This window comes from Rutilus rutilus (genome assembly GCF_951802725.1).
Source record: "Rutilus rutilus genome assembly, chromosome: 7".
NCBI lineage: Eukaryota > Metazoa > Chordata > Actinopteri > Cypriniformes > Leuciscidae > Rutilus > Rutilus rutilus.
This window is the reverse complement of record NC_140221.1, coordinates 22,382,221-22,405,695: the sequence shown is the minus strand read 5'-3', so window position 1 is coordinate 22,405,695 and position 23,475 is coordinate 22,382,221. Positions and strand designations below refer to the sequence as shown.

The window sequence follows — 23,475 nt, the reverse complement described above, 5'->3', positions numbered from 1 at the left end:
CAAAAAACTTGACTGTCATGCGGATAAAAGCAATAGATTACTAACAGTATAACCAAATAAATGTTGGCTAGTTAGCTGGCGAACAACACTACGTTACTTTGAATTGTATCGCTGCTGCTATTTTAATTTTATGACTCTTAAAGCATTTCTTTGAACGTTATTCAAATGTCAAAATCGATAAATCACATTAGAATAACGTTACATTCCAAAACTATCCTATATAATTGCATCTGTCTTTTGGGAAAAAGCTGGCACAGCCATATTTCCCCGGCAAAAAGGCAATTCATCCTGAACCTATTCATCACCACAGCAGACAACACGCCCCTCTCAAATATTCACGAACGTATTGTCCGCTATCAGCAGTTATTTTATAACCGCGATGGGTTTGTGATCGTTAACGTGTGAACGAATCCCTGTCCCGAGAACTTGGCCTATATCGGCCTACTTGCGCTTAATCCAGACCACTGCAAATTCACAACCTGCGTTTTTAAACTACGACACAAGTGCGGGCATGCCGCATCCCCCAGTAGGCTCGCGCTCATCCGTCCTCCAAATTAAACCCCCGTTATGTTGCAGATTCGGAACCCACCTGCCTATGTTCTGGCGTCCGACGCCTCCTCCTGCTCCCCCGGTACCGGAGGCCGCAGCGGCTCCGCTGTTGCTTCCGCCGGGTTTGCGATTACCACCGGCCTGCGGCTTCATGGACATGGTGATCCCATAAACGACAGCTTGAGCAGAGTTTTCTGACTGTTTGGAAAAAAACGTTTACACCGCGCACGAGTGCGGAATATGCTATTTGACGTGTTAGCTGACAGTTGATCTAATGACAGCCAACGTGTAAAGCTACTCCTCCAGTTATTCAAGTATCCACTAATGCTGCCTGCTACTTCAGCTAGCTCTGCTGATTTTTTCCCCTCCTAAACAGAGACGATTTAGTCCGTTTTAAAACCAAAGCGAGGTCGATCCATATGTTTTAGATGTCAACAAAAATACCAACCCAGTAATTTCGCTTTTTTTGTTTGTTATTTTAAGTGCGATATTCTCTGTGATATACACAGTTCACGCGGGGCTTCAGCACTGACCGATAGACCTAAACAGTCTGAAAAACCACAAAAAGTGGCGGAAGGATATATATGTATATACAAATTCCAGGAATGTGTGTACTCCTTTTGTCGGTTTTGTTTGTTCTAAAGAGAAATGATCCCCAGTAATTACTGTAAATATGCTTGGAACATGATGCGTTATTTAGTTAATATTGGAAATGGATGAATGTTCGTTTTGAGGAACACTGCTCTTCTGTAGAGCGCACTACTTTCAGCAAATGCACCGATCACTTTGAGCGTTTGCGCTTTGACACCATAGGCCAGGTGACTGATGTAATATATAGCCTAAGCCTACTACAGTTAAATTCCTTAAGCACTATGCAGTTATTCTTATAATTTTATTCGTTTGAGTATTTGTTTTAATCTATATTTTAAATGTCTTTTAATCCATAATCAGAAAGTTAGTAAAACATTTTTTTTATTATTATTATTATCCTCATTTAACCCAATTGAGGCCTATCCGGATAAAAAATTGGTCCATTTTCATGTTGGCCTACTGGTTTGAAAAATTATTTAAAAAGATATTTATTCACTCATATGTTGCTGGTTATATTCCTCCTTGGTTGGCAGCATCTGGGTAAATTCACTTCACTTTTTTAACATTTTGTGAAGAACCAGGTCCATAGAAAATTCTAATAATTTTGATTAATGATATATGATTGGCAAGAAGCACACTCATAATAAACATGACATTTCAAGAAATATGGGAAACCAGAGTTGATTAACTATTTAAAGATTACTGTGATCCAAATTATTATGCAAGTGAAATATCAGTAAGATTTCAGCACAACAAACATTCAGATTAAAATTTTTTTTTTCTTTTTTTTTTTAGATAACTAGTATCAGTCTCAGACAGGTTCATTAAATAGTTTGCCAGGTCTTCTTAAGTAATTGGAAAACCTAATTAAAGAGGTTGTTCCACAACATTAAGCAAGTCACAGTTCTCATGTATGGGGAGGAAGAAAGATCTCTCTAAAGATGAAAAGCATGAAATGGTGCAGTGTCTTATATAAAAGGCATTAAATGTTTTAAATTTTTCGTTTAAAGTTTTGCGCAAACTGAATAGAGATTATCAAACTATCAAAAGATTTGTAATTTAGAGCACAGAAGAACTCGGTAAGATAAAGCCTCGTTAAGGAACGTTTCGGTCAAACAAATTAATTCTATTAAAAGGGCAGCTATAAAAAAAGCTATACTGTTGAGCAGCAAATAGGTACAGTATTTGAAGCTGCTGGTGTCTCTGGAGTCCCAAGAATCTTTCCATGCAGGCTGGCAGTTGTGCGAAAAGTTGCATTTTAGCCATCCCTATCCCCGAAGCTTACAAAGAAAAACATTTACATTGGGCTTAGAAATGCATGAAGACTCATTTTTAAATAGTTTTATTCACTGACCAATGCTGTACTACAATGGATGGTCTAGATCAGAGGTCTTCAACCCTGCTCATGGAGACCCATTGTCCTGCAAAGTTTATTTCTAACCTATTTCAGCACACCTGCCTGTGTGTTTTCAAGATCCTGAAGAACTTCAGGTGTGTTTGATTAGGGTTGGAACTAAACTTTGCAGGGCAGTGGGTCACCAGGAGCAGAGTTGAAGACCTCTGGTCTAGATAGATTTCTGGATGGTTGGTGAATGGCCACCCCATTCTAACAAGACTGCGACGTCAGTGAAGAGCTAGCGGGTGATGATTTGGGCTGGAATATTTGGAAGTGAGATGGAAGGCCCCTTTAGGGTCCCCGAGGATGTCAAAATGACTTCTGCAAAATATGTTTATTACATTTTCTCTATGGTATAAAAAGAAGGAGAGTGCCTTCTGAAATAAAAGGATTTTCCTGCAGGACAACGCACTATCCCATGCTGCAAAAACACCACTACAATAAAAATGTTTGAAAATGTATTTCTAAACCCAATGTAAATGTTTCTCTCTGTGAGCTTTGGTTAGGGGTGGCTGAAATGCAACTTTATGCAAAACTGACAGCCAGCATGAGTTTTTTTGGGACTGCAGAGACTTTTTTGTTTCAAATACCTATTCATTTTTTGTAAAATTATAGTTGTTTTCATGCCTTTTGCAAAACATTGCACCATTTCATGCTTTTCATCTTTAGAAAGATCTTTCTTCCTCACCATATTACATGAGAACTATGACTTGCTTGATAGTCCTTTTTCACATTTCCTTGTTTCTCAGAAGTGGAAGTCGTCATATTTAGTTAAACCTCTGTGAATAAGAGACGACATTAAATATATATTTTTGAGTTCCCATTTGCTCAAATATCAATACAAAAACTCCACAGAAGTGGAGTGCACAGAAAAAAAAATAGAGAGAGATTAACGGCAGTCAGAAGAGAGAAAGATGCCAATATACAGTCACTCCTGCTGCTGTATTTGAAGCAGCCTCACAGCAACGTTTTTTTGTAATTTGATGTAAAGATCATATAATATAATATAGATTTTCCTCTAAATCAGCAAAGCAGTCATTGTTGTCCTCCCACGTGACCGTATCTTAGCAACGTGATGTGCGTGGGTCATTAGACTGAATGGCTAACGTTAGGTAACTTAAAGAATAACTTTATCGTATGTGCGAGTGCGAGACATTCGTATTTGCAAGATAACGAGCATTTTTGCACATGTGTTCGTCTGTTAACTTACTCAATTCAAAGTAAAAGTTTTTTAAACAAACCTTTAACAGAGGTAACTGATTTCTACGGCACTAGAAAGACTAAATTAGCCTGGCTAACCTACGCGCAGAGATTCTAGCGGTTTCGACTGGTAACGTAGTGATTCTGATTGAGATCAAATTCTCCAGCTTTCCTTCTACAAGGCACAGCGAGCAATGTCAACGGCAGATAAGACAGATGCAGAAACTGAAGGCTCGAGGGAGCAGAAAAGCACAGTAGATAATCATATGAAGAAAGCATTACAGTTACATGATGACGATGAAGGAGGACAAGAAGTTGGAGAAGGAAGAAATGAACTATCCAGTCTTGGAGAGAATGTTGCGGATTCACAAGTTTACACAACCACATCATTGTCTGTCATTCCCAAGGAGAACAGAAAGAAAACTCACCCACTGGTAAGTTAATGGTTTGATAAAATTACCCTTTTATATACTTTAATTAGTCCAGATATCAGTATCTTCTAAAACTAAAAAGATTTTAAGTTTCACAATGAAAAGCAGTCATATAACGTTACTGTATTATGCATTATATAATTACAATAAGTTTATTTAGGAGCTAACAATACTGATCTTGTTAAGTAAAATCATATTATTGTCAAAGTCTTAACACTATACCCTCTATACCTTAGTTTCTTTATTTCACATCTTTATGTAAAACTTTGATCTTTGCAATTGCAGGTCCTTGACTGGGCTTATGGGATCAACCAAACACTACCTGTTATCAGCCTGCAGGATGAAGATAGGCTTGTCATCTTGTATATTTGTGCTCATGTTGCTGTCATATATGATCACACTTCTAATGCTCAGCATCTGTTACAAGTAGGAGGCTCATTTGGCTACAAACTAAGAAAGTAAATCAAGTTAATCTAAAGCCTCAATTTTTTTTGTAAACATGTTCCTTTTGTGCTGTTTGGTGTCTACAGGGCCACTGCAGTCCAATCACCTGTTTGTGTGCCAGTGAAGACAGGCGTTGGCTTGTGACAGCGGACATGGGCCGAGAGAGTCTTGTTATTATATGGGATACTTATACAGGGTAACTCTGAGCCAAATATTCATATATGTTTATGAATATACACTCACCTAAAGGATTATTAGGAACACCTGTTCAATTTCTCATTAATGCAATTATCTAATCAACCAATCACATGGCAGTTGCTTCAATGCATTTAGGGGTGTGATCCTGGTCAAGACAATCTCCTGAACTCCAAACTGAATGTCAGAATGGGAAAGAAAGGTGATTTAAAGGAGAACTCCGGTCAATTTTAACATTGAGCTCATTTTTTTGTACATTTGGAGTGCTGTCAATACAGAGAACAACGACAAAAATCGGTGTTGCCTACACCGAGTTATTCTATTTTTAAAATTTGCACCCTATTGACTTCAATGGGGCAAGTAGTAAGCCTGCTTTTTAGCCTCTTAACATCCTTTAAGTGTCATTACAAGTGCACAGAAAATGTGAGTGATTCCTTCCGAGTGAACACGGGTGGATCTGACTGCAGTAGATGTTAGAGATATTAATACAAATTAAGTTAATTCAGCCAGCGCTCATACCTTTGTTTACATGCTGTTTTCGGTGGAAGGCCATAGTAATCGATTGTCGAGTTCACGCGCGTTGATCATAGGTACTAAACCTATGCGTGTGAACTCGACAATCGATTACTATGGCCTTCCACCGAAAACAGCATGTAAACAAAGGTATGAGCGCTGGCTGAATTAACTTAATTTTTATTAATATCTCTAACATCTACTGCAGTCAGATCCACCCGTGTTCACTCGGAAGGAATCACTCACATTTTCTGTGCACTTGTAATGACACTTAAAGGATGTTAAGAGGCTAAAAAGCAGGCTTACTACTTGCCCCATTGAAGTCAATAGGGTGCAAATTTTAAAAATAGAATAACTCGGTGTAGGCAACACCGATTTTTGTCGTTGTTCTCTGTATTGACAGCACTCCAAATGTACAAAAAAATGAGCTCAATGTTAAAATTGACCGGAGTTCTCCTTTAAGCAATTTTGAGCGTGGCCTGGTTGTTGGTGCCAGACGGGCCGGTCTGAGTATTTCACAATCTGCTCAGTTACTGGGATTTTCACGCACAACCATTTCTAGGGTTTACAAAGAATGGTGTGAAAAGGTAAAAACATCCAGTATGCGGCAGTCCTGTGGGCGAAAATGCCTTGTTGATGCTAGAGGTCAGAGGAGAATGGGCAGACTGATTCAAGCTGATAGAAGAGCAACTTTGACTGAAATAACCACTCGTTACAACCGAGGTATGCAGCAAAGCATTTGTGAAGCCACAACACGCACAACCTTGAGGCGGATGGGCTACAACAGCAGAAGACCCCACCGGGTACCACTCATCTCCACTACAAATAGGAAAAAGAGGCTACAATTTGCACGAGCTCACCAAAATTGGACAGTTGAAGACTGGAAAAATGTTGCCTGGTCTGATGAGTCTCGATTTCTGTTGAGACATTCAGATGGTAGAGTCAGAATTTGGCGTAAACAGAATGAGAACATGGATCCATCATGCCTTGTTACCACTGTGCAGGCTGGTGGTGGTGGTGTAATGGTGTGGGGGATGTTTTGTTGGCACACTTTAGGCCCCTTAGTGCCAATTGGGCATCGTTTAAATGCCACGGCCTACCTGAGCATTGTTTCTGACCATGTCCATTCCTTTATGACCACCATGTACCCATCCTCTGATGGCTACTTCCAGCAGGATAATGCACCATGTCACAAAGATCGAATCATTTCAAATTGGTTTCTTGAACATGACAATGAGTTCACTGTACTAAAATGGCCCCCACAGTCACCAGATCTCAACCCAATAGAGCATCTTTGGGATGTGGTGGAACGGGAGCTTCGTGCCCTGGATGTGCATCCCACAAATCTCCATCAACTGCAAGATGCTATCCTATCAATATGGGCCAACATTTCTAAAGAATGCTTTCAGCACCTTGTTGAATCAATGCCACGTAGAATTAAGGCAGTTCTGAAGGCGAAAGGGGGTCAAACACAGTATTAGTATGGTGTTCCTAATAATCCTTTAGGTGAGTGTATGTGTGTTTGATTATACAATCTATTTACTGTATAGCCTATTGTTTTTGTAAATCTGCCCTTACAACTGACTGTAAGGACTTGATGGTCTTGAATATGATTTTCAAAAAACCTGTTGAAGTCGTGAAGAAACTAAAGTTTCTTCCGTACTTTTCTTCCGTATTGTGATGTACATCGAAGTGAAACGGATTATTGAAAAAGAATAATTGGTTGTTCTATCCATCCTATCCATTGGTTGTTGATTAAGCGGACTAAATGTTTGGAGAAATTCGGCATACATCACTAGAGAGAAGTGTGTTGTTTCAACAGAAGATCGTGTTATGACATTTTGATTAGGAATTACAAGATGGACAATAAAGAAACCTATACATGGATGAATCAATCACAATAAGATCTATAACATGCATTTACAAAATAATTTACATTTCATGTCGATCCATAACATATGTTGTAGGATTCCTGTGCGGACATTGTTTGACTGTCATCCAGAGGGTGGAGTTTCTGCCTTGGCACTATCAAAGGATTCAAAATATCTGGCGACTGTTGGAGCTGGAGCAGTACAGGTTTAAAATATAATGTTTTATATTATTTATCATATTTTTACATAACCTCACACACTGTAGACATCTTACGTAATCTTAGATGCACCCTCCAGGAGCCGTGTATTTCCAGCACCTATCATAACTTGCCAAAAGAGACGTTGATCCCAGGGAGTAATGAAAAATAAAACTTTATTAACTGAAATGATGATGAACATAAAAAGGTCAAATGAAATCACATAATATTTTCACTGGTTACAAATACACTGACATGTACTTTTTTTCTATGCATCAGCGAGTGTGTGTTTGGGACTGGACAGATGAAAGCGACAGCCCACAATGTCACGTTGACCTCAGCCCAAAATATGGTTGCCAGGTATGTTGCAAAATTGTGCTTCGATGAGGTTATTATGCTGACCTTACTGAAAAAAAGTATACCAAAATGTATTTAAAATACGTTTAATTCATACTAAGTGTACTACAAAAGCATTAACATATTTACTGATGTATCGCTTGAGACTTACTGATATAAATATTATGATTACATTTTCTTTTTATTATAAAATACTTCTTTATTGCACAATGCACATTTCTTAATATTAAGCCTAATGTGTTTTAATATCACTATTAGTAAAGATAGTGTGATCTCTGTATAATATTATTCTTTAAATGCAAGATATTTAAAGTGTACCCAAAGTATATTTGCAATAGTTCCACTTTAGCACAATCAAATATACTGAAGTATATCTTCACTACAGCACTATTTCTAGATAACTGAAGTGCATTTAGTACAAAATGAGTTGTTCTAATTTAGCAGACTTTAAGTATATCAATTTAGTACACCAACAATACAATTGCAGGGTATTTATATGAATTACATTAATATGTAAATGTAAATATACTTAGCATAAAATAAATGTATTTCAAATACATTTTGGTATATTTATTTTTCACTAGGGGAACACATACACAAAAGCTGAAAAGCAGCAATGTCTTAATTCAGTGTCTAAAACTTTATGAAAAACTTTATGAATACTGGTTATCAGTCAGCTGTAAATGCGTCTAACATATAAACATCCTCCATGTCTTCCCAGAATCAAATACTTTTCAATCCCACTGACAGCACACAGTTGGTTAGCAACAGCAGCACTCAGGTTCTCTTCTACAACTGGGTAGGAATTATTTATTTGTGTTTCTGATTTACTATTTTAGTTGTCTGTATATAACAATGAATTCTGTTGCTCAGGAAAGGGGACATCTGGAATACTCTGCTCCTGAAATTACTGACAAGGTTGGCAGAAGAACCTTTCATCAGGTTACATTTCTGTGTGCTGTTGTGATGTATTCTGCTCTGCTTTTGGCATTGACCTTTTGCAAATATGTCCCCATTCAGACCTTCAATATGGTGCTAGGTTCCCTGAGCCAGTCCATCTTCCACTACGACAGTGTGCAGGCTCTTACAGCCACCTCAGCTGGGAATATAGTTCTCTGGGACAAACAGACTGAGTCTGTCTCTTCTCAGACCATAGTGAGGAAAGCTATGAAAATTGTGCCTCTCCAGAAGGAAGCGATCACTGTATTGACTCTGACTGACAGGTATATATGACACACAGATACAGTTTATGGCAAATTTGTGCATTAAGATTTTTCAAATAAATTCTAATAAGCTAACTGTGCTGCCACTGCAAGGTTGTGCCTATCACATTTACACTGCTGTGCATTTGTTGTTTTTCTGTTTGACATTATTTTATGCCATTACAAAATCTGTACACATGTCTTCATTTGTTCTCTGTCAAGTTTCATAGTAACAGGTGACGTGAATGGCCAAATCAAATTCTATGATGGAAATCTCAAGATCATCAACTTTTACAATGAGTTTAGCATGGATCCCATCAGATCCATCTCCTTTTCCAAAGAAAAGCCTTCCACTAGCAGCCTGGGATATCCAAAAGACTGCACACTGGATGCCAAACCATTTGTCATAAGGTGAGAAATTCGGAAAGATCAAACATTTATTATGATAAATGTGCCATAACAAATTATTTAATAAAAAAATTGAGCAAGTCAGGATTATATATGAATTATTGTTTAAAAACATTTTAGAGAGAAACTTTAGCATTTATTTTATTAAAGATGTTTTGAAGAAAGTTCCAATAATAATTTTTTTGTCACACGTACCTCAGAAATTAGTGTGAGATACACAAGTCATCAGTTAAAAGCCTAAACTGCTAACAAGAGTGCAGTGTGTAGATTGGATGCACCATCTGTATAACAGAGTACATATAGACAGTAAATTGATAGTTGACCCAAAAATGAAAATTCTATCATAATTTACTCTCCCGCATGTCATTCTAAACATGTATGACTTTATTTCTTCTCCTGAACATAAAAGAAGATATTTTGAAAAATCCTGGTAACCAAACAGTTTTGGTGACGGTTGACTTCCATTTATATGGACAAAAAATACTGAGACATTTCTCAAAATATCTTCTTTTGTGTTCCACAGAAGAAAGAAGTACAGTAATACAGGTTTGGAACAAAATGAGGTTGAGTAAATGATGACAGGATTTAAATTTTAGGGTCAACTATCCCTGTTTAAAGTATGGTACTAACTATCTCTGCTTCTGCTATTCCTTTGCATCTGTTTATACCACCACTGGAGGCTGAAATATAGAGGCAACATTATTAAATTCTTACTCCGCGATGCAATAAATATGTTTCTCTCCTTCCTTCCAATTACAGAAATGTTGTTCTCTCTACTACTTGTGCAACTGTTGTACATGTAAATGCACAGAGACATGTTCCACAGACCCTTCTGAAGGAACATCCAGAACCTCTGGAAGCAGTTGCCTGCCATCCCAAACAACCGCTAGTAGCTATGGGCAGCCACAGCGGCAGAATCAAGGTTTGGGATTATGAGCGTAAAGAGGTGGTCTGCAGCAGGGTCTTCCAGCCCCACAAACAGATCCAGTGTATTACCTACGATCCACAAGGTGAACTACAAAACAAGTATTATAATATAGTTAACGTATAATATATGTTTTAGCTCAGCTATATAGGTACATTGTCTGATTCAAGAGTTTAGGACTGTCCAGACTGGAAGCGGCTAAAATTGCATTCATACCACCTATCCGGCCTCTAGTTCATAAATACCAGAGGAGAACTGGCCCCCGACTGAGCCTGGGTTCTCCCAAGGTTTTTTTTTCTCCATTGGGTCACCTGATGGAGTTTTAGGACACCATTAGGTCACTTGATGGAGTTTTTCGGTTCCTTGCCACTGTTGCCTTTGGCTTGCTCAGTTGGGGATATTTTGGGGATATTTAATTTGATTTTATCAATCAATAAATTCCACTAGAAACAAACCTTGTTGTATTATTTTAATTTAATACTGTGAAGCTGCTTTGATACAATCTGTATTGTGAAAAGCGCTATACAAATATACTTGACTTGACCTATTAAATGTTGTTGTTTTTTTTAAATAGGATTATGAAGGATGCCACAAATTGCGATTATACATATACGATCTGTGTGAATTTGCCCCGTTCTAGGTTTTTACCTGGCAGTGGGCTTTGCCAGTGGGGCTTTGCAGATTGTTGATTCCTGTACACTTCAAAGTGATGGTGAAGAGTGTTTGCAGTACAGTCAGGACAGCATTACCCATCTCACCTTCTCTCAGGACTCGTGCTACCTGGCTGCTGCGGTTAGAAGGAGTTGCATTTTTGTTTTAGTTTATTTTGTTCAATACATTTTAGCATAGATTGTTTTGTGAACCTGTCACATTGTGAAATAATGTGAAATGAAAAACTTAAACATTACTGTTTCTGGCACAAAAATGTTACTAAGTGGACCTTAGGGGGAAAATAAATATAAAAAAAATTTGTATATAAAAAATATAAAAAAAGCTGACAAAAAATTTCTTTCAATTGTTTTATTTTTACTATATATATATTTTTTACTGTAACAGTAATGTTCTTGATTTTATGAGGGCGCTTTTTTTTTTATCCTTTGTTTCGCATTTGTATTTCCCTTCTGCCAGGACACTGGAAAAAGTGTGACATTGCTCCTTCGGTGTAAATCGGGGACCCAAGAGATTTGGAAGTACCAGGGCAGGCACCACTCGCATTATAAACCCATTCAGGATCTGCTGTTTGGAGTGGATTTAGACAGCAATCAGCCTCGCCTGCTCTCTCTTGGCATGGATCGCAGGCTGGTGCGTCCCTGTTTTCTAATATGATCTTGCTCTCTATGTGTTTAACTTGTTGAACTGTGTGAAACGTATCACATCTTCCTGTCTGTATACAGGTGGAGTATGATCTGCAGAACAGCGGTGAAAATGAGTTGTTGATTTTGAGCTCTGATCGGATCGAACAGAGTGCTGTGCCCACCTGCATGGTGTGGTATCCTCCTCTGACGCCCGAAAACTTCCTGCTTACAGCTTCCAACTTGTATAAGATGAAGCTCTTCAATGCTACCTCCAAAATGTGCAGGTTTGCAGTTTTCCTATTGGCAGAACAAATAGAAATGTCACTGAAATAAACAGCAATCTCGACTGCGTTTACCAAAAGCAGCGTGACAAGTTGATCGGAGAGACCATTGCCACCAGTGTTCTCTACGATCAAATTAGCTTATGATGCTTTTGGGAAACGCAGCCTGGTTGATTCGTTTATTGCAGAATTTCAAATGAAGCAGAAGCCAAACCATTCTGTCTAAATGTGATTTGTAGAGAAACTTAAATGGAAACAATGATTACATAAACCTAAATTTGGATAATAGAATGGGATTTGAAGGATATTTTAGTAATATGGCCTTCTTATGATCCAAAAGGGAAATAAGTTAATAATTGTGTAAAGATAAACATCTGTGTTATGACTATGGACAAAGAAACAGAAGATTCATCTGAAGTACTTTTGTCATCATCCATAAGTGACGGGAAAGGACTTAGTGATGACTTCATGTTTGTAATGATTCACTTGACTCAGTAGAATCCATTTGCAGCTTTTAATAAAGAAGGTCGTACAGGCAGGGTCAAACAGGGCAGACAGAGCAAGGTAGATCAAACAGCAGGGGAAATCCAGATAACAGGCAGAATTCGGGGCAGGCAGCAATAATCAAAAGTCCAAGAACAGTCCAAGTCAGGCCAGGCAGATATCAATCATACAAATGAGGAAACAGTCCAAGATCAAAAACCAGATAAACAAAACACGGGATAAACGCTCAGAAAAGATCACCAAGGCAAATCAAGACTTCGCAGAGAAGTGGTGAGTGGAAGTGGCTTTTATGTGTGTGTGTAAATGCAGTGCAGGTGTGAAGCGCAATCAGTCCCAGGTAAGAGGTATTATGGGAATTTGAGTTCAAAGCCAATAGTTAATATTCCGGAGAAGGCTCCCTCTGGTGGCAGAGAGGAGGTGGTACGGGAGCCTCCTCTGTGACAGAGCCCCCCCCCCTGCGAGCAGCTCCTGATGCGAGGAGGCAACTGACGCCGGGGTCTTCCACGGGGTCGAGGGGCCGGTTTCTCCGGGTGCATCCTATGAAACTCCTCAGTAAGAGTAGGGTCCAAGATATCCCTTGAATTGACCCAGGATTGCTCCTCCGGACCGTACCCCTCCCAGTCAACCAGATACTGGAGAATATTACCCCGACGTCTGGAGTCCAGCAACTTGTGCACACGGTACGCCTCCTCGCCGTCGACCAGTATAGCTGGGGGGTTCTGAGAGGCGGCCCCCTCCTCCGGCTCTCCCCTCGGACCACCAGCAGGTTTCAGCAGAGAAACATGAAAAGTAGGAGAAACACGATAATTAGCCGGCAGTTCTAATCTAAATGATACTGGGGATATTTGTCTAACAATTTGGAATGGGCCAACATACCTGGGACTGAGCTTGCGACCTGGAAGTCGGAGTCGTAAGTCTCTGGTTGATAGCCATACCCATTGGCCGATCTGGTATTCTGGAGCAGGGCGACGATGGCGATTGGCTTGTTGTTCTTGACGTCTGATAGCATGCAGTAAGTGTGTGTGTGCTTGATCCCAGACCTCCTCGCTCCTGTGCAACCATTCCGTGACAGATGGGAGCTCTGTGGGTTCACCAGACCATGGGAAGAGAGGAGGCTGGAAGCCGAGTATACATTTAAAGGGGGTGATGCCAGTTGCGGGTTTAACCAGAGAATTTTGGGCGTATTCGGCCCAAAATAAGTATCTACTCCAGTCATGTTGATGTTGTTGACAGTAAGTTCGGAGGAAGCGGATGATGTCTTGATTCAGGCACTCTGTTTGACCGTTTGACTGTGGATGATAGCCTGAGGTGAGGCTAATGTTCACGTTCAGATGCTTGAAGAAAGCTGTCCATACTCTGGAAGTGAATTGAGGTCCCCGGTCAGATACTATATCATCAGGTAATCCATAGAATCTAAACACTTGATTACACAGGAGTTCTGCTGTTTCGAAGGCAGTGGGAAGCTTGGTGAGGGGAACTAGTCGACAGGCCTTGGAGAATCGATCCACTATGGTGAAAATGGTGGTGTAGCCTTGGGAATTGGGTAGGTCAGTGATAAAATCAACAGCAATGTGTGACCATGGTCGTTGAGGTGTTGGGAGAGGATGTAAAAGACCAGCGGGTAATCTTCGGAGTGATTTGGAGGTTTGACAGTTGATGCAATTTTGGACGTGTTTGATGGCATCAGACGAAAGGGTGGGCCACCAGAATTGATTTTGGAGTAGTTGAATAGTGGCAGTGATTCCGGGATGACCGGAACTTGGGGTTGAGTGGACTTGATCGAGGAGGCAGGGCCGTAGTGTTTCAGGTACAAAGAGGAGGTTAGTTGGGCATTCGGTGGGGGTGGGTATCTGAAGGTTTGCTTGTTGAATCTCGGTTATGATATCCCACTGGACAGGAGCTACTAACAGGCTTTCATGAAGGATACTTTCAGGATTGGAGTTCTGGGCTGTCTCCTCAGTTTGCCGAGAGAGGGCATCAGCTTTGGTGTTCTTGGTGCCCGGGCGGTATGTGACGGTGAAATTGAACCTGGTGAAAAACAGAGCCCATCTAGCTTGACGGGGATTGAGACGCTTGGCTGATCGTAGGTATTCCAGATTCTTGTGGTCGGTGAGAATGATGAATGGTTGGTTAGCTCCTTCCAGCCAGTGACGCCATTCTTCTAAGGCTAATTTCATGGCTAATAGTTCACGGTTCCCAACATCGTAATTACGTTCAGCTGAGGTAAGTTTGCGGGAAAAGAAAGCACAAGGATACATCTTGGCTGGGTTGCCTTGTCGCTGGGATAATATGGCTCCCACTCCCGTATTGGAAGCATCCACTTCTACGATGAATTGGCGTTCCGGGTCAGGGTGACGTAGAATGGGTGCTGAAGTGAATCGTGTCTTTAAGTCTTGGAATGCTTCTTGTGCTTCGGGGGTCCAAAGTATACGAGAACTGTGACGTTTGGTGAGAGCTGTTAGAGGAGCGGCTATGAGACTGAAGTTTCTGATGAATCTTCTGTAGAAATTTGCAAATCCCAAGAATCTTTGCAATTCTTTTATGGTCTGGGGTAATGGCCAATCCAGCACGCCTTTTACCTTCTTCTCCTCCATGGCTACTCCCTCCTGACTGATGATGTATCCCAGAAAGGATACGCTTGTCTGATGGAACTCACATTTTTCCATTTTGGCATAGAGATGATATTGAATGAGTCGTTGGAGAACTGATCTGACCTGGTGAATGTGCTCCTCCAGTGAGTTTGAGTATATCAATATATCATCAATGTACACGATCACCCATTTGTCCAGCATATCCCGAAAAACATCATTCATGAAGGCCCGGAAGACGGAAGGACTGTTTGATAGGCCGAAGGGCATAACCAAGTACTCATAGTGCCCACTAGTGGTGGAAAAGGCAGTTTTCCATTCGTCACCTTCACGTATGCGGATTAGATTGTAAGCATTGCGTAAGTCGAGCTTGGTGTAGTATTTGGCTTGACGAAGCTGTTCTAAGGCGGCGGGAACAAGAGGTAGAGGATAACGATATTTTACAGTGTTCTCATTTAATCCTCGATAATCGATGCATGGTCTGAGTCCCCCGTCTTTCTTCTTCACAAAGAAGAAGCCGGCAGCGGCTGGTGATGTGGAAGGTCGAATGAAACCTTTAGCGAGCTCTTCTTCTATGTATTGTTTCATGGCCTCAGATTCAGGTTTAGATAGGGGAAATATTCTTCCCTTTGGGGGTGTTGTACCGGGAATTAAATCATTGGCACAATCGGTTGAGCGGTGTTCAGGAAGTTGTGAAGCCTTTTCTTTGCTGAAGGCTTCAGAGAGATCGGCATATTTAGAGGGTATGTTTTCCAGTTCGGGGTCTGATGTGACAGATTCTGGTGTTGAACAGGTTACTCGAGTGACTTTGGACAGGCAGCGGTTGTTACAAGTCTCATCCCAGTGAATTATTTGACCTTCTCTCCAGGAAATGTGTGGGTTATGGATTTGAAGCCAGGGATGACCAAGAATGACGGAATGATGTGGAGCATGAATGACGTAAAACTGGATGTATTCGGAATGAAGAGACCCAATGTGCATCTTAACTCTCTCCGTTACACGCTGGATCCTGCCCTCTCTGAGGGGACGTCCATCTAGCGCCTCCACTGTCAGGGAAGAGTGACAAGGGTTTAATTTGAGGTTACATTGCTTAGCAAATGTATGAGAAATGAAGTTTCCCGCTGCTCCAGAGTCTATCAATGCTGTAGTATCAGTAATTTGATCTTGAGTGGTCAAACGAATTGGGAGAGAGAAACTGGATGCAGGATTGTGATGTTTTTCTTGATGACTCACCGATTGGTTGCGATTAGAGGGTCGAGCAGGACAGGAGAGCTTCATGTGTCCAGGTTGACCACAGTACATGCACAGCCGGTTCCGCATTCTACGTTCACGTTCCTCGGGAGTAAGATGAGTGAATCCGATCTGCATAGGTTCGTGAGCGGCTGCTGCCTCGGGTAAATAATGGACTGGTGCTCGGGTGGAACGTCTGGACCGAATAAGGTTGTTGACTTGAATGGCCAGAGCTATATATTCATTCAAGTTCTTTCCCTCGTCTCGACAGGCTAACTCGGACTGAAGTTCAACTGTTAATCCTTTCCTGAAGAGAGTTTTCAATGTACTTTCGACCCAGTTGGTTTGGGCAGCGAGCGTGCGAAACGCGAGAGCATATTCAGCTGTAGTTTTCCTCCCCTGGGTGAGAGTTAAGAGTTGTTCTCCAGCATCTCCTCCTTCTGTGGTATGTTCAAAAACTTGACGAAACTGTTGAATAAAGTCTCCAAAAGAAGCGAATGGGGAGCCCTCTGGTCTCCAAACGGCGGTAGCCCACTCCAGTGCTCTGCCTGTGAGCAGAGAACAGACAAATGCAATGCGGCTGGCATTGGTGGAATAAAGAGTTGGTTGTTGGTCAACAAAGAGTGTGCATTGTAGAAGGAAACCTTTACATTTAGTTGGAGTGCCATCAAATTTATCAGGGAAAGCAAGCAGAGGATTAACTGATGAACTCACTGTAGCTGGAGGTTCACTTTGTGGTGGTGGAGCGGCAGGAGTACTTGGTGCATTGACAACTGCTGTACGAAGTTCCTGCAACCCTCGTACGAGTTGCTCGGTGAGTGTAGTCAAATGATTCAGTTGTTGGTGATGCATGTTCAGACGAGAAGCTTGGGTTGTGAGCTCAGTGGTCAATTGCATGACTGCTGCTGGATCAGTTGGTGGCGAAGTCTTCTGTAATGATTCACTAGACTCAGTAGAATCCATTTGCAGCTTTTAATAAAGAAGGTCGTACAGGCAGGGTCAAACAGGGCAGACAGAGCAAGGTAGATCAAACAGCAGGAGTAATCCAGATAACAGGCAGAATTCGGGGCAGGCAGCAATAATCAAAAGTCCAAGAACAGTCCAAGTCAGGCCAGGCAGATATCAATCATACAAATGAGGAAACAGTCCAAGATCAAAAACCAGATAAACAAAACACGGGATAAACGCTCAGAAAAGATCACCAAGGCAAATCAAGACTTCGCAGAGAAGTGGTGAGTGGAAGTGGCTTTTATGTGTGTGTGTAAATGCAGTGCAGGTGTGAAGCGCAATCAGTCCCAGGTAAGAGGTATTATGGGAATTTGAGTTCAAAGCCAATAGTTAATATTCCGGAGAAGGCTCCCTCTGGTGGCAGAGAGGAGGTGGTACGGGAGCCTCCTCTGTGACAATGTTAAGTGTGGTAATACAAATAAAGGTGAATGAATTTACAGGTCTCCTGAATTCCAAATAATTAAATAGGCTGTCGACCAAATATACCAAAAAGGGAGAAAACTAATCTGGTTTTATTGCTTTAATAGACCCTGCCTACAGTAACACAAATAATATATGAACATTTTATGCATAGCTAGTGTAAACACAATATAAACAGGTAATAAAAAATAAAACAGTCCTCTTCAATATTCTAACTCAACTATTAGATGTTATTACTATTTATTGGATTGTTTGTGTCAGGATAATATATCTGTAAAGCAGTTTATGCTCTCTGTGTGATTAAAAATAAATATTTTCCCATTAGTGCTGTACTTCTGAATATACCAGCACAGCACTAAAAGCAGCATGATTACTGCTTTTATACATCAATTCAATAAATAGTTAATGTTGAGTAACTAGTTAGCACAGTGCTTGCTAATTTGACTGTTTTTGCTTTGCCTATGCTAATATTTCCAAACTAAGCCACAGCAATTGTTCATTCCTAAATTAATCTGCGTTTTGAATGAATTGGTTGTGTGAATCATTTTGTGTGCGTGTGTAAATGAATCACTTAGAGTGAATGATTCAATGACTCACTCATTAGCAACTCGTGTTTACCTTTTGCCTCAGTGCTGTAGTGAGCTAAACTGTTGCAGAGCTGTTGTAACGCTGCTCGAGCAATCATATTCGAGGACTGGAACTAACTGTTGCACTGTGTACAATAGTAGACTCGGTTTTTTTTATGCTGAAATGAACTGCTCTGACTTCTAAATGAAATATTTTTTTCACTCTACTATATTAAGCAGTTTTCTAAGGAGCTAAGGAGTTCCTTTTTCTAATCTTTGGGGAATAAAAATGATCTGATCCAAAATAAAACAAAATAAACTAATTTCTGATATTTTTTTATTTTGTATATCTGTTGGTGATTGGTGTGCTTTGTCTAAACAGAAAAACAGTCTTTGGGCCCTCATATGGTTCTCCAGTGAAAAAGATGGCCATCTTACCTGCATCCAATGATGGCGACCCTAATTCTCGTTACATGGCATATATAACACAAGATGAGGTGAAAAAGTGTTTCAGGCCTCATAAACAAACCATGCAATTGATAATAACTACTATTACACATATATAAACTGATCTCTTTAATGTCTTACTAAGATCTCTTGGTATCAGCATGAGCCATTATGCCAATTTTATTTCCTTTACTATGATTTAATGATTTAAGTCTCATTTCATTCCTGTTTTTTCTCCTTGATGTAGGTTGGCATTCAGATTTTGCCTGTGGATGGAAACCCTCATAAGTCCTTTGCAGTGATCTGTCACTCAACAGGCGTCTCAACTCTAGCTGTCTCATACGATGGTAGAAATGTTTTCACTGCTGGAGGACAAGACTGCACTGTCTTGTCATGGGAGCTCAATTTGTCGTAAGTTTGAAGCACATGTGTAAAAGTCAACAGTTTTTTGCAGTTGACTCATCAACTAGGTCATAATATATCATGTAGTTGCTCAATTAAAGGAATATTTCACCAAGAAATTTAAATGATCCCATCATTTACTCACCCTTAAGGCTGATTTATACTTCGGCATCGGACCTACGCCGGAGCCTCTACGCTGTAGGCAACGCGTTGGTTTTCATTTATACTTCTGCGTCGTTGTCCATGTTGACGCGCAATTACACATGTAGAGGGAGCATGTGAAACCCGAGGGAGGGGTTCAAGCAGACCAATCACAGTGCTTGCGTCCGCGTAGAATTTACACGTTGTTACATTTTTGGAGAGGTGCACGTCAGGGTACGCGAAGGATATGCGCGCTACACACAGCCTACGACGTAGCTACGGTGTGAGTTCGACGCAGAAGTATAAATTGGGCTTTGAGCCATCCTAGCTGTATATGACTTTCTTTCAGTCGAACACATTCAGAGTTATATTAAATAATATCCTGGCTCTTCCCAGCTTTGTAATGGCATCGAATAGTGCCTGGGTTTTTGAAGCTCCAAAAAGTGTATCCATCCATAAAAGTAATCACTACGTCTCCAGTGGGTTAATAAATGCCTTCTGAAGCAAAGCGAAGGGATATAAACTATAATCACTGGCTTCTGGTAACGGCTGTACTCGCGTTCACGAGAGAGAGTCAAGTTTGGGTGGAAGGGTAACCTATGACCCAACTCATGACATATGACATAGGTGTAGCGTAAGCTTAGGTGAGAATAGATTCCTCGTGAAAACCACGTAACTCTCTCGTGAACGCGCGCACGGCAATTTCCGGAAGCCAGTGATTATAAAGTTTTAAACATGGATATTTTTCTTTGGGTGAACTATTCCTTTAATATGAGGTCATAAAATATATGTGTATAATAATAATTGTACATGAATTTAAAAAGCTGTTTAGGATTGAAATTCAAATCAACTATATATTTGATTGTGTCTGTCACAAAATGTGGTCACATAATTAGCTTTTGCAAACATGCAGATCATTGGAGGCATCAGCTGCACTCGGAGGGAAAGACATGTTGCCCTTCTACAATCTTCTGGAGGGAGGGAGAGATGGACAACTCTTCAGGGTTTGAGATCTCTATTTTAATGCTTTCTTTTTTCTCATTGTGCTGTATGTAGGTAAAAAATTACTTAATTTTTAGCAGTGTTTTTACATCCGTTCATCCTAAAACAAATTACAGAAGAAAGAAAAAACTATAAAATGTAAACATTTACAGAACCTGTAAAACCCTAATATACATAACTGATAACAAAGATTAAGAAATAGTTATTTAAACAAAATCCCATCAAATGTGAAGTGTCATACAGGGAATTCTTGGAATGTCATCTTTTCAAATGTAAATTATAATTTGTTCTTTTTAACTTCCAAAAACTGTACATTTAACAGTATTTTACTTTAAAATTACATGAAATGTAAGGTTCAATTTATTGTTTCCCCCCTGCATTTAGTAAGTGAAATTACCGTTAACCAATTAGGTTTTTACTGTAGCATTTTTACAGTTCAAATCACAACTTAATAAAAATAATAACATGCTTGCTTGACATGTGACCAGGCCAGACCATATTATGATTTGTCCTTTAGGAAATGGAGGAATATTTTTACTATTGCCAGCTACAGAATCAGGACCTCAACACCATGGAAACACGGCTTGTGTCCACGCGGATCCCTCTAGCAGATGTGCCCTTCTTAATGAGAGCGCTTGGCTTCTATCCAACTGAGCAAGAGGTACAAGCTTTGTTGCAATCACCAATTCATTCTACCATACAAAACTGTCATCATTTGGTGGACTAGCACTCAATCCTTGTCAACACATGGTTGTGTTTTGTTGAAGCTGGAAGACATGCAAAATGAGGTGAAGTTCAGCCGCTATGCTGAGACCAGAAATTATGTGACGGACATCGATTTGGAGGAGTTCATCAAGCTGTATATCAACCACAGACCTGCCTCTGGCATTTCCAGACAGGAGCTTTGCAATGCCTTTCAGGTGCTTGGAAGGGCAGACGAGGAGGGCACATATACTATTGACAGAGACGAACTACTGGAGTTGCTGCAGGCTAGAGGTAAATATGTTTTTATGAGTCTTGCCAATACTTTTGGTAACTTGATGAGATACCAGAGAAATAATTATTATAATTAACAGAGAAAGGTTTTGACTTGCACATTCAAGAAAATATGCACACGGAGTCTGACAACAGCCGGCGTGCTCCACACGTAGATATGATCTCATCATCATCAAGTCTGTCTGTGATTACATGAAGAAACAGAAAAAACTAAAACAGACTAAATCCAGAAGAACTGTGGCAAATCTCCCAAGACGCTTAAAGAAACCAACCTGAAAAAGTGTACCTAGGACAAAAGATGTTTTAAACGCAAAGGGTGGTCACACCAAATATTGATTTGATTTAGTTAATAGAAGTTAATTGCTAAATAAATACATTTATGACATTATTTTTGAAAGCATCCTTACTTTACAGCATTAAGTGCCTAATACTTTCACAGTACTGCAGCTTTGCAGGTAGGTTTCTTCAAGCGTGTTGGAGACTTTGACGCAGTCCTTCTGGATTTAGCCTGTCTCAGTTTTTTCTGTTTCTTCATGTAATCACAGACGGACTCGATGACGGTGAGATCAGATCTCCATGTGGAGCATACCAGCTGTTTCAAAATCTCACTTGTTTGTAGGTCTACTGTATGTTGTATCATTTATCATTGTAGCCCATTTATTTGATTTATTATTTAAGTTGATTCTCTGTATACTGTATACTTATTTTTGGACTGAAATTAAATAATGGTATGTGAAAGAGTCAGTGGAAATATCATTGTGTTCCTGTCGGTCAGTGCTAGTGGAACTGTGCAACAATTTAGACATTTAGCCTGCCCTGGACCAGGTTAAGCCCAAGCATAAGTTGCTAGATTTGACTGAGCTTGAGCTATGGAAGTAAAATAATAGCAAATGTTTTTGAAACAAAAAAGCTTGTTTAATTGTAGTAATTGAACAAAATATACATTGCATTAACCAATTCAATTCAAAACATTTCACAAGCATTTTCATTATTAAAATTTCAATAATCCATATTCACCTTTCAGATTTCACTTCCAAAAAGAAATGGACCGAAAATTGCCTGTCGAATATTATAGGTTGTATTTTTGAAACAGAATGAATACTTTGGAAGTGAAATCTGAATAGTGAATATGGATTATTGAATTTTTAATAATGAAAATGTGTGTGAAATGTTTTTAATTGAATCTGTACTTGATCTGTGTTTTTTTTAAACCATGATTAACTCTTCTAGATTAAGGCCTACTCCTGGCTTTATTTAAACCCTGTCCGGGAAACCGCTCTATTGACAGTTTTTTTGTACACTGCATAATTTTGAACAAGTGATTAATAATCAGTAATTACTTAAATGTTCATTTCAGGCGAACATATGACAGAGGAGGACTTGGCTGAATGCTTTACAACTCTTTTAGGTATTAGTGCAGAGGGAGGCAGTTGCACAGGTATGTAGAAGTCCTGTGAATTGCCATACTGATGGCCGAATTTGGATGACATGTTTTCAGGTCCAAAAGCAAACAACACACAGAGCTAGTATAGGCTACACTCAAGGTGTGCTGTAATACTACTGAAAAATCATGATCCTAACCTTTATCTCTGTGCTCAAATGTCAGTTTGTAATTACAGATAGTAATTTATCTTTTCTGAATTGTTAAAATATTTATGTCCATGAGACAGGAAGCCCAGAGTACATCTTGACTTTTTAAACTCTTAATTTAAGGGTGTTGTAAATGAATAGTGCTCATAAACAGCTGTTGAGATAGTACGTTGTAGAGGCTTGGACCCAGAAACAGAATTCGATGAAGGACTATTTGACTAAAATAGTAGTGAATTTCAAAGTGCCCATGTTTTAATCTCAACGACTGTGTCTGTCTTTCAGAGTCTCTGTTGGAGAGCTTGCTACCCACTAAAATCACCATGAGGACATTATCCACAGATATCTTGGGGTTTTCTGCAGCCACCCAGGAACTTCATCAAGAACACGCACACGATCTATAATATCTGAAGTGTCCAGAACCATTCTGAAACTTATAATCTATCTAATTAAAGAAATGTATAATTTGTAGTCTGTATAACGGAACAGTCGTGTTGTGATTACCACTGAGCTGTTGTTTAATACTTTTCTGAAACGCCGAGAGAGATAAAATCATACGGATATAAACGTTGTTTGACAATACACTATCGATCCAGTCTCCATTTTTTCTTCAGATACATGTGTAAAACGTGTGTGGATGTCTTAGCCGTCGTTTCGATTTGATCAAAGTATTCAGCAATCTGTTGAAATGTCGCTTTCTTTTCTCTGTTCGCTAACAAAGGAGCAAAA

The 23,475-nt window shown here is 39.8% G+C and overlaps 2 protein-coding genes across 7 annotated transcripts in view; one reads left to right on the top strand and one right to left on the bottom strand.

The window, feature by feature from the left end:
- The window catches only part of atxn2 (ataxin 2), a 32,086-nt gene extending 30,967 nt beyond the window's left edge, over positions 1–1,119 (bottom strand). For all 6 annotated transcript variants that reach the window (XM_084412910.1, XM_084412911.1, XM_084412912.1 and 3 more), the window contains exon 1: positions 590–1,119. In XM_084412910.1, coding sequence (XP_084269036.1) covers positions 590–708 — 119 coding nt within the window. In that variant the 5' untranslated portion in view covers positions 709–1,119. The remainder of the gene's footprint in view (positions 1–589) is intronic.
- A 2,498-nt stretch (positions 1,120–3,617) lies between these two features.
- On the top strand, positions 3,618–23,333 carry cfap251 (cilia and flagella associated protein 251). Its single transcript, XM_084414988.1, has 20 exons — positions 3,618–4,170; positions 4,453–4,593; positions 4,698–4,807; positions 7,287–7,395; positions 7,667–7,747; positions 8,466–8,543; positions 8,618–8,662; positions 8,765–8,967; positions 9,169–9,357; positions 10,114–10,364; positions 10,920–11,071; positions 11,408–11,581; positions 11,674–11,858; positions 18,554–18,668; positions 18,866–19,029; positions 20,075–20,165; positions 20,681–20,824; positions 20,931–21,159; positions 22,517–22,597; positions 23,032–23,333. Exons 1-20 carry the CDS (start codon positions 3,931–3,933, stop codon positions 23,148–23,150), a joined length of 2,901 nt encoding a protein of 966 aa, XP_084271114.1. The 5' UTR covers positions 3,618–3,930; the 3' UTR covers positions 23,151–23,333.
- The last annotated feature ends 142 nt before the right edge of the window (positions 23,334–23,475 follow it).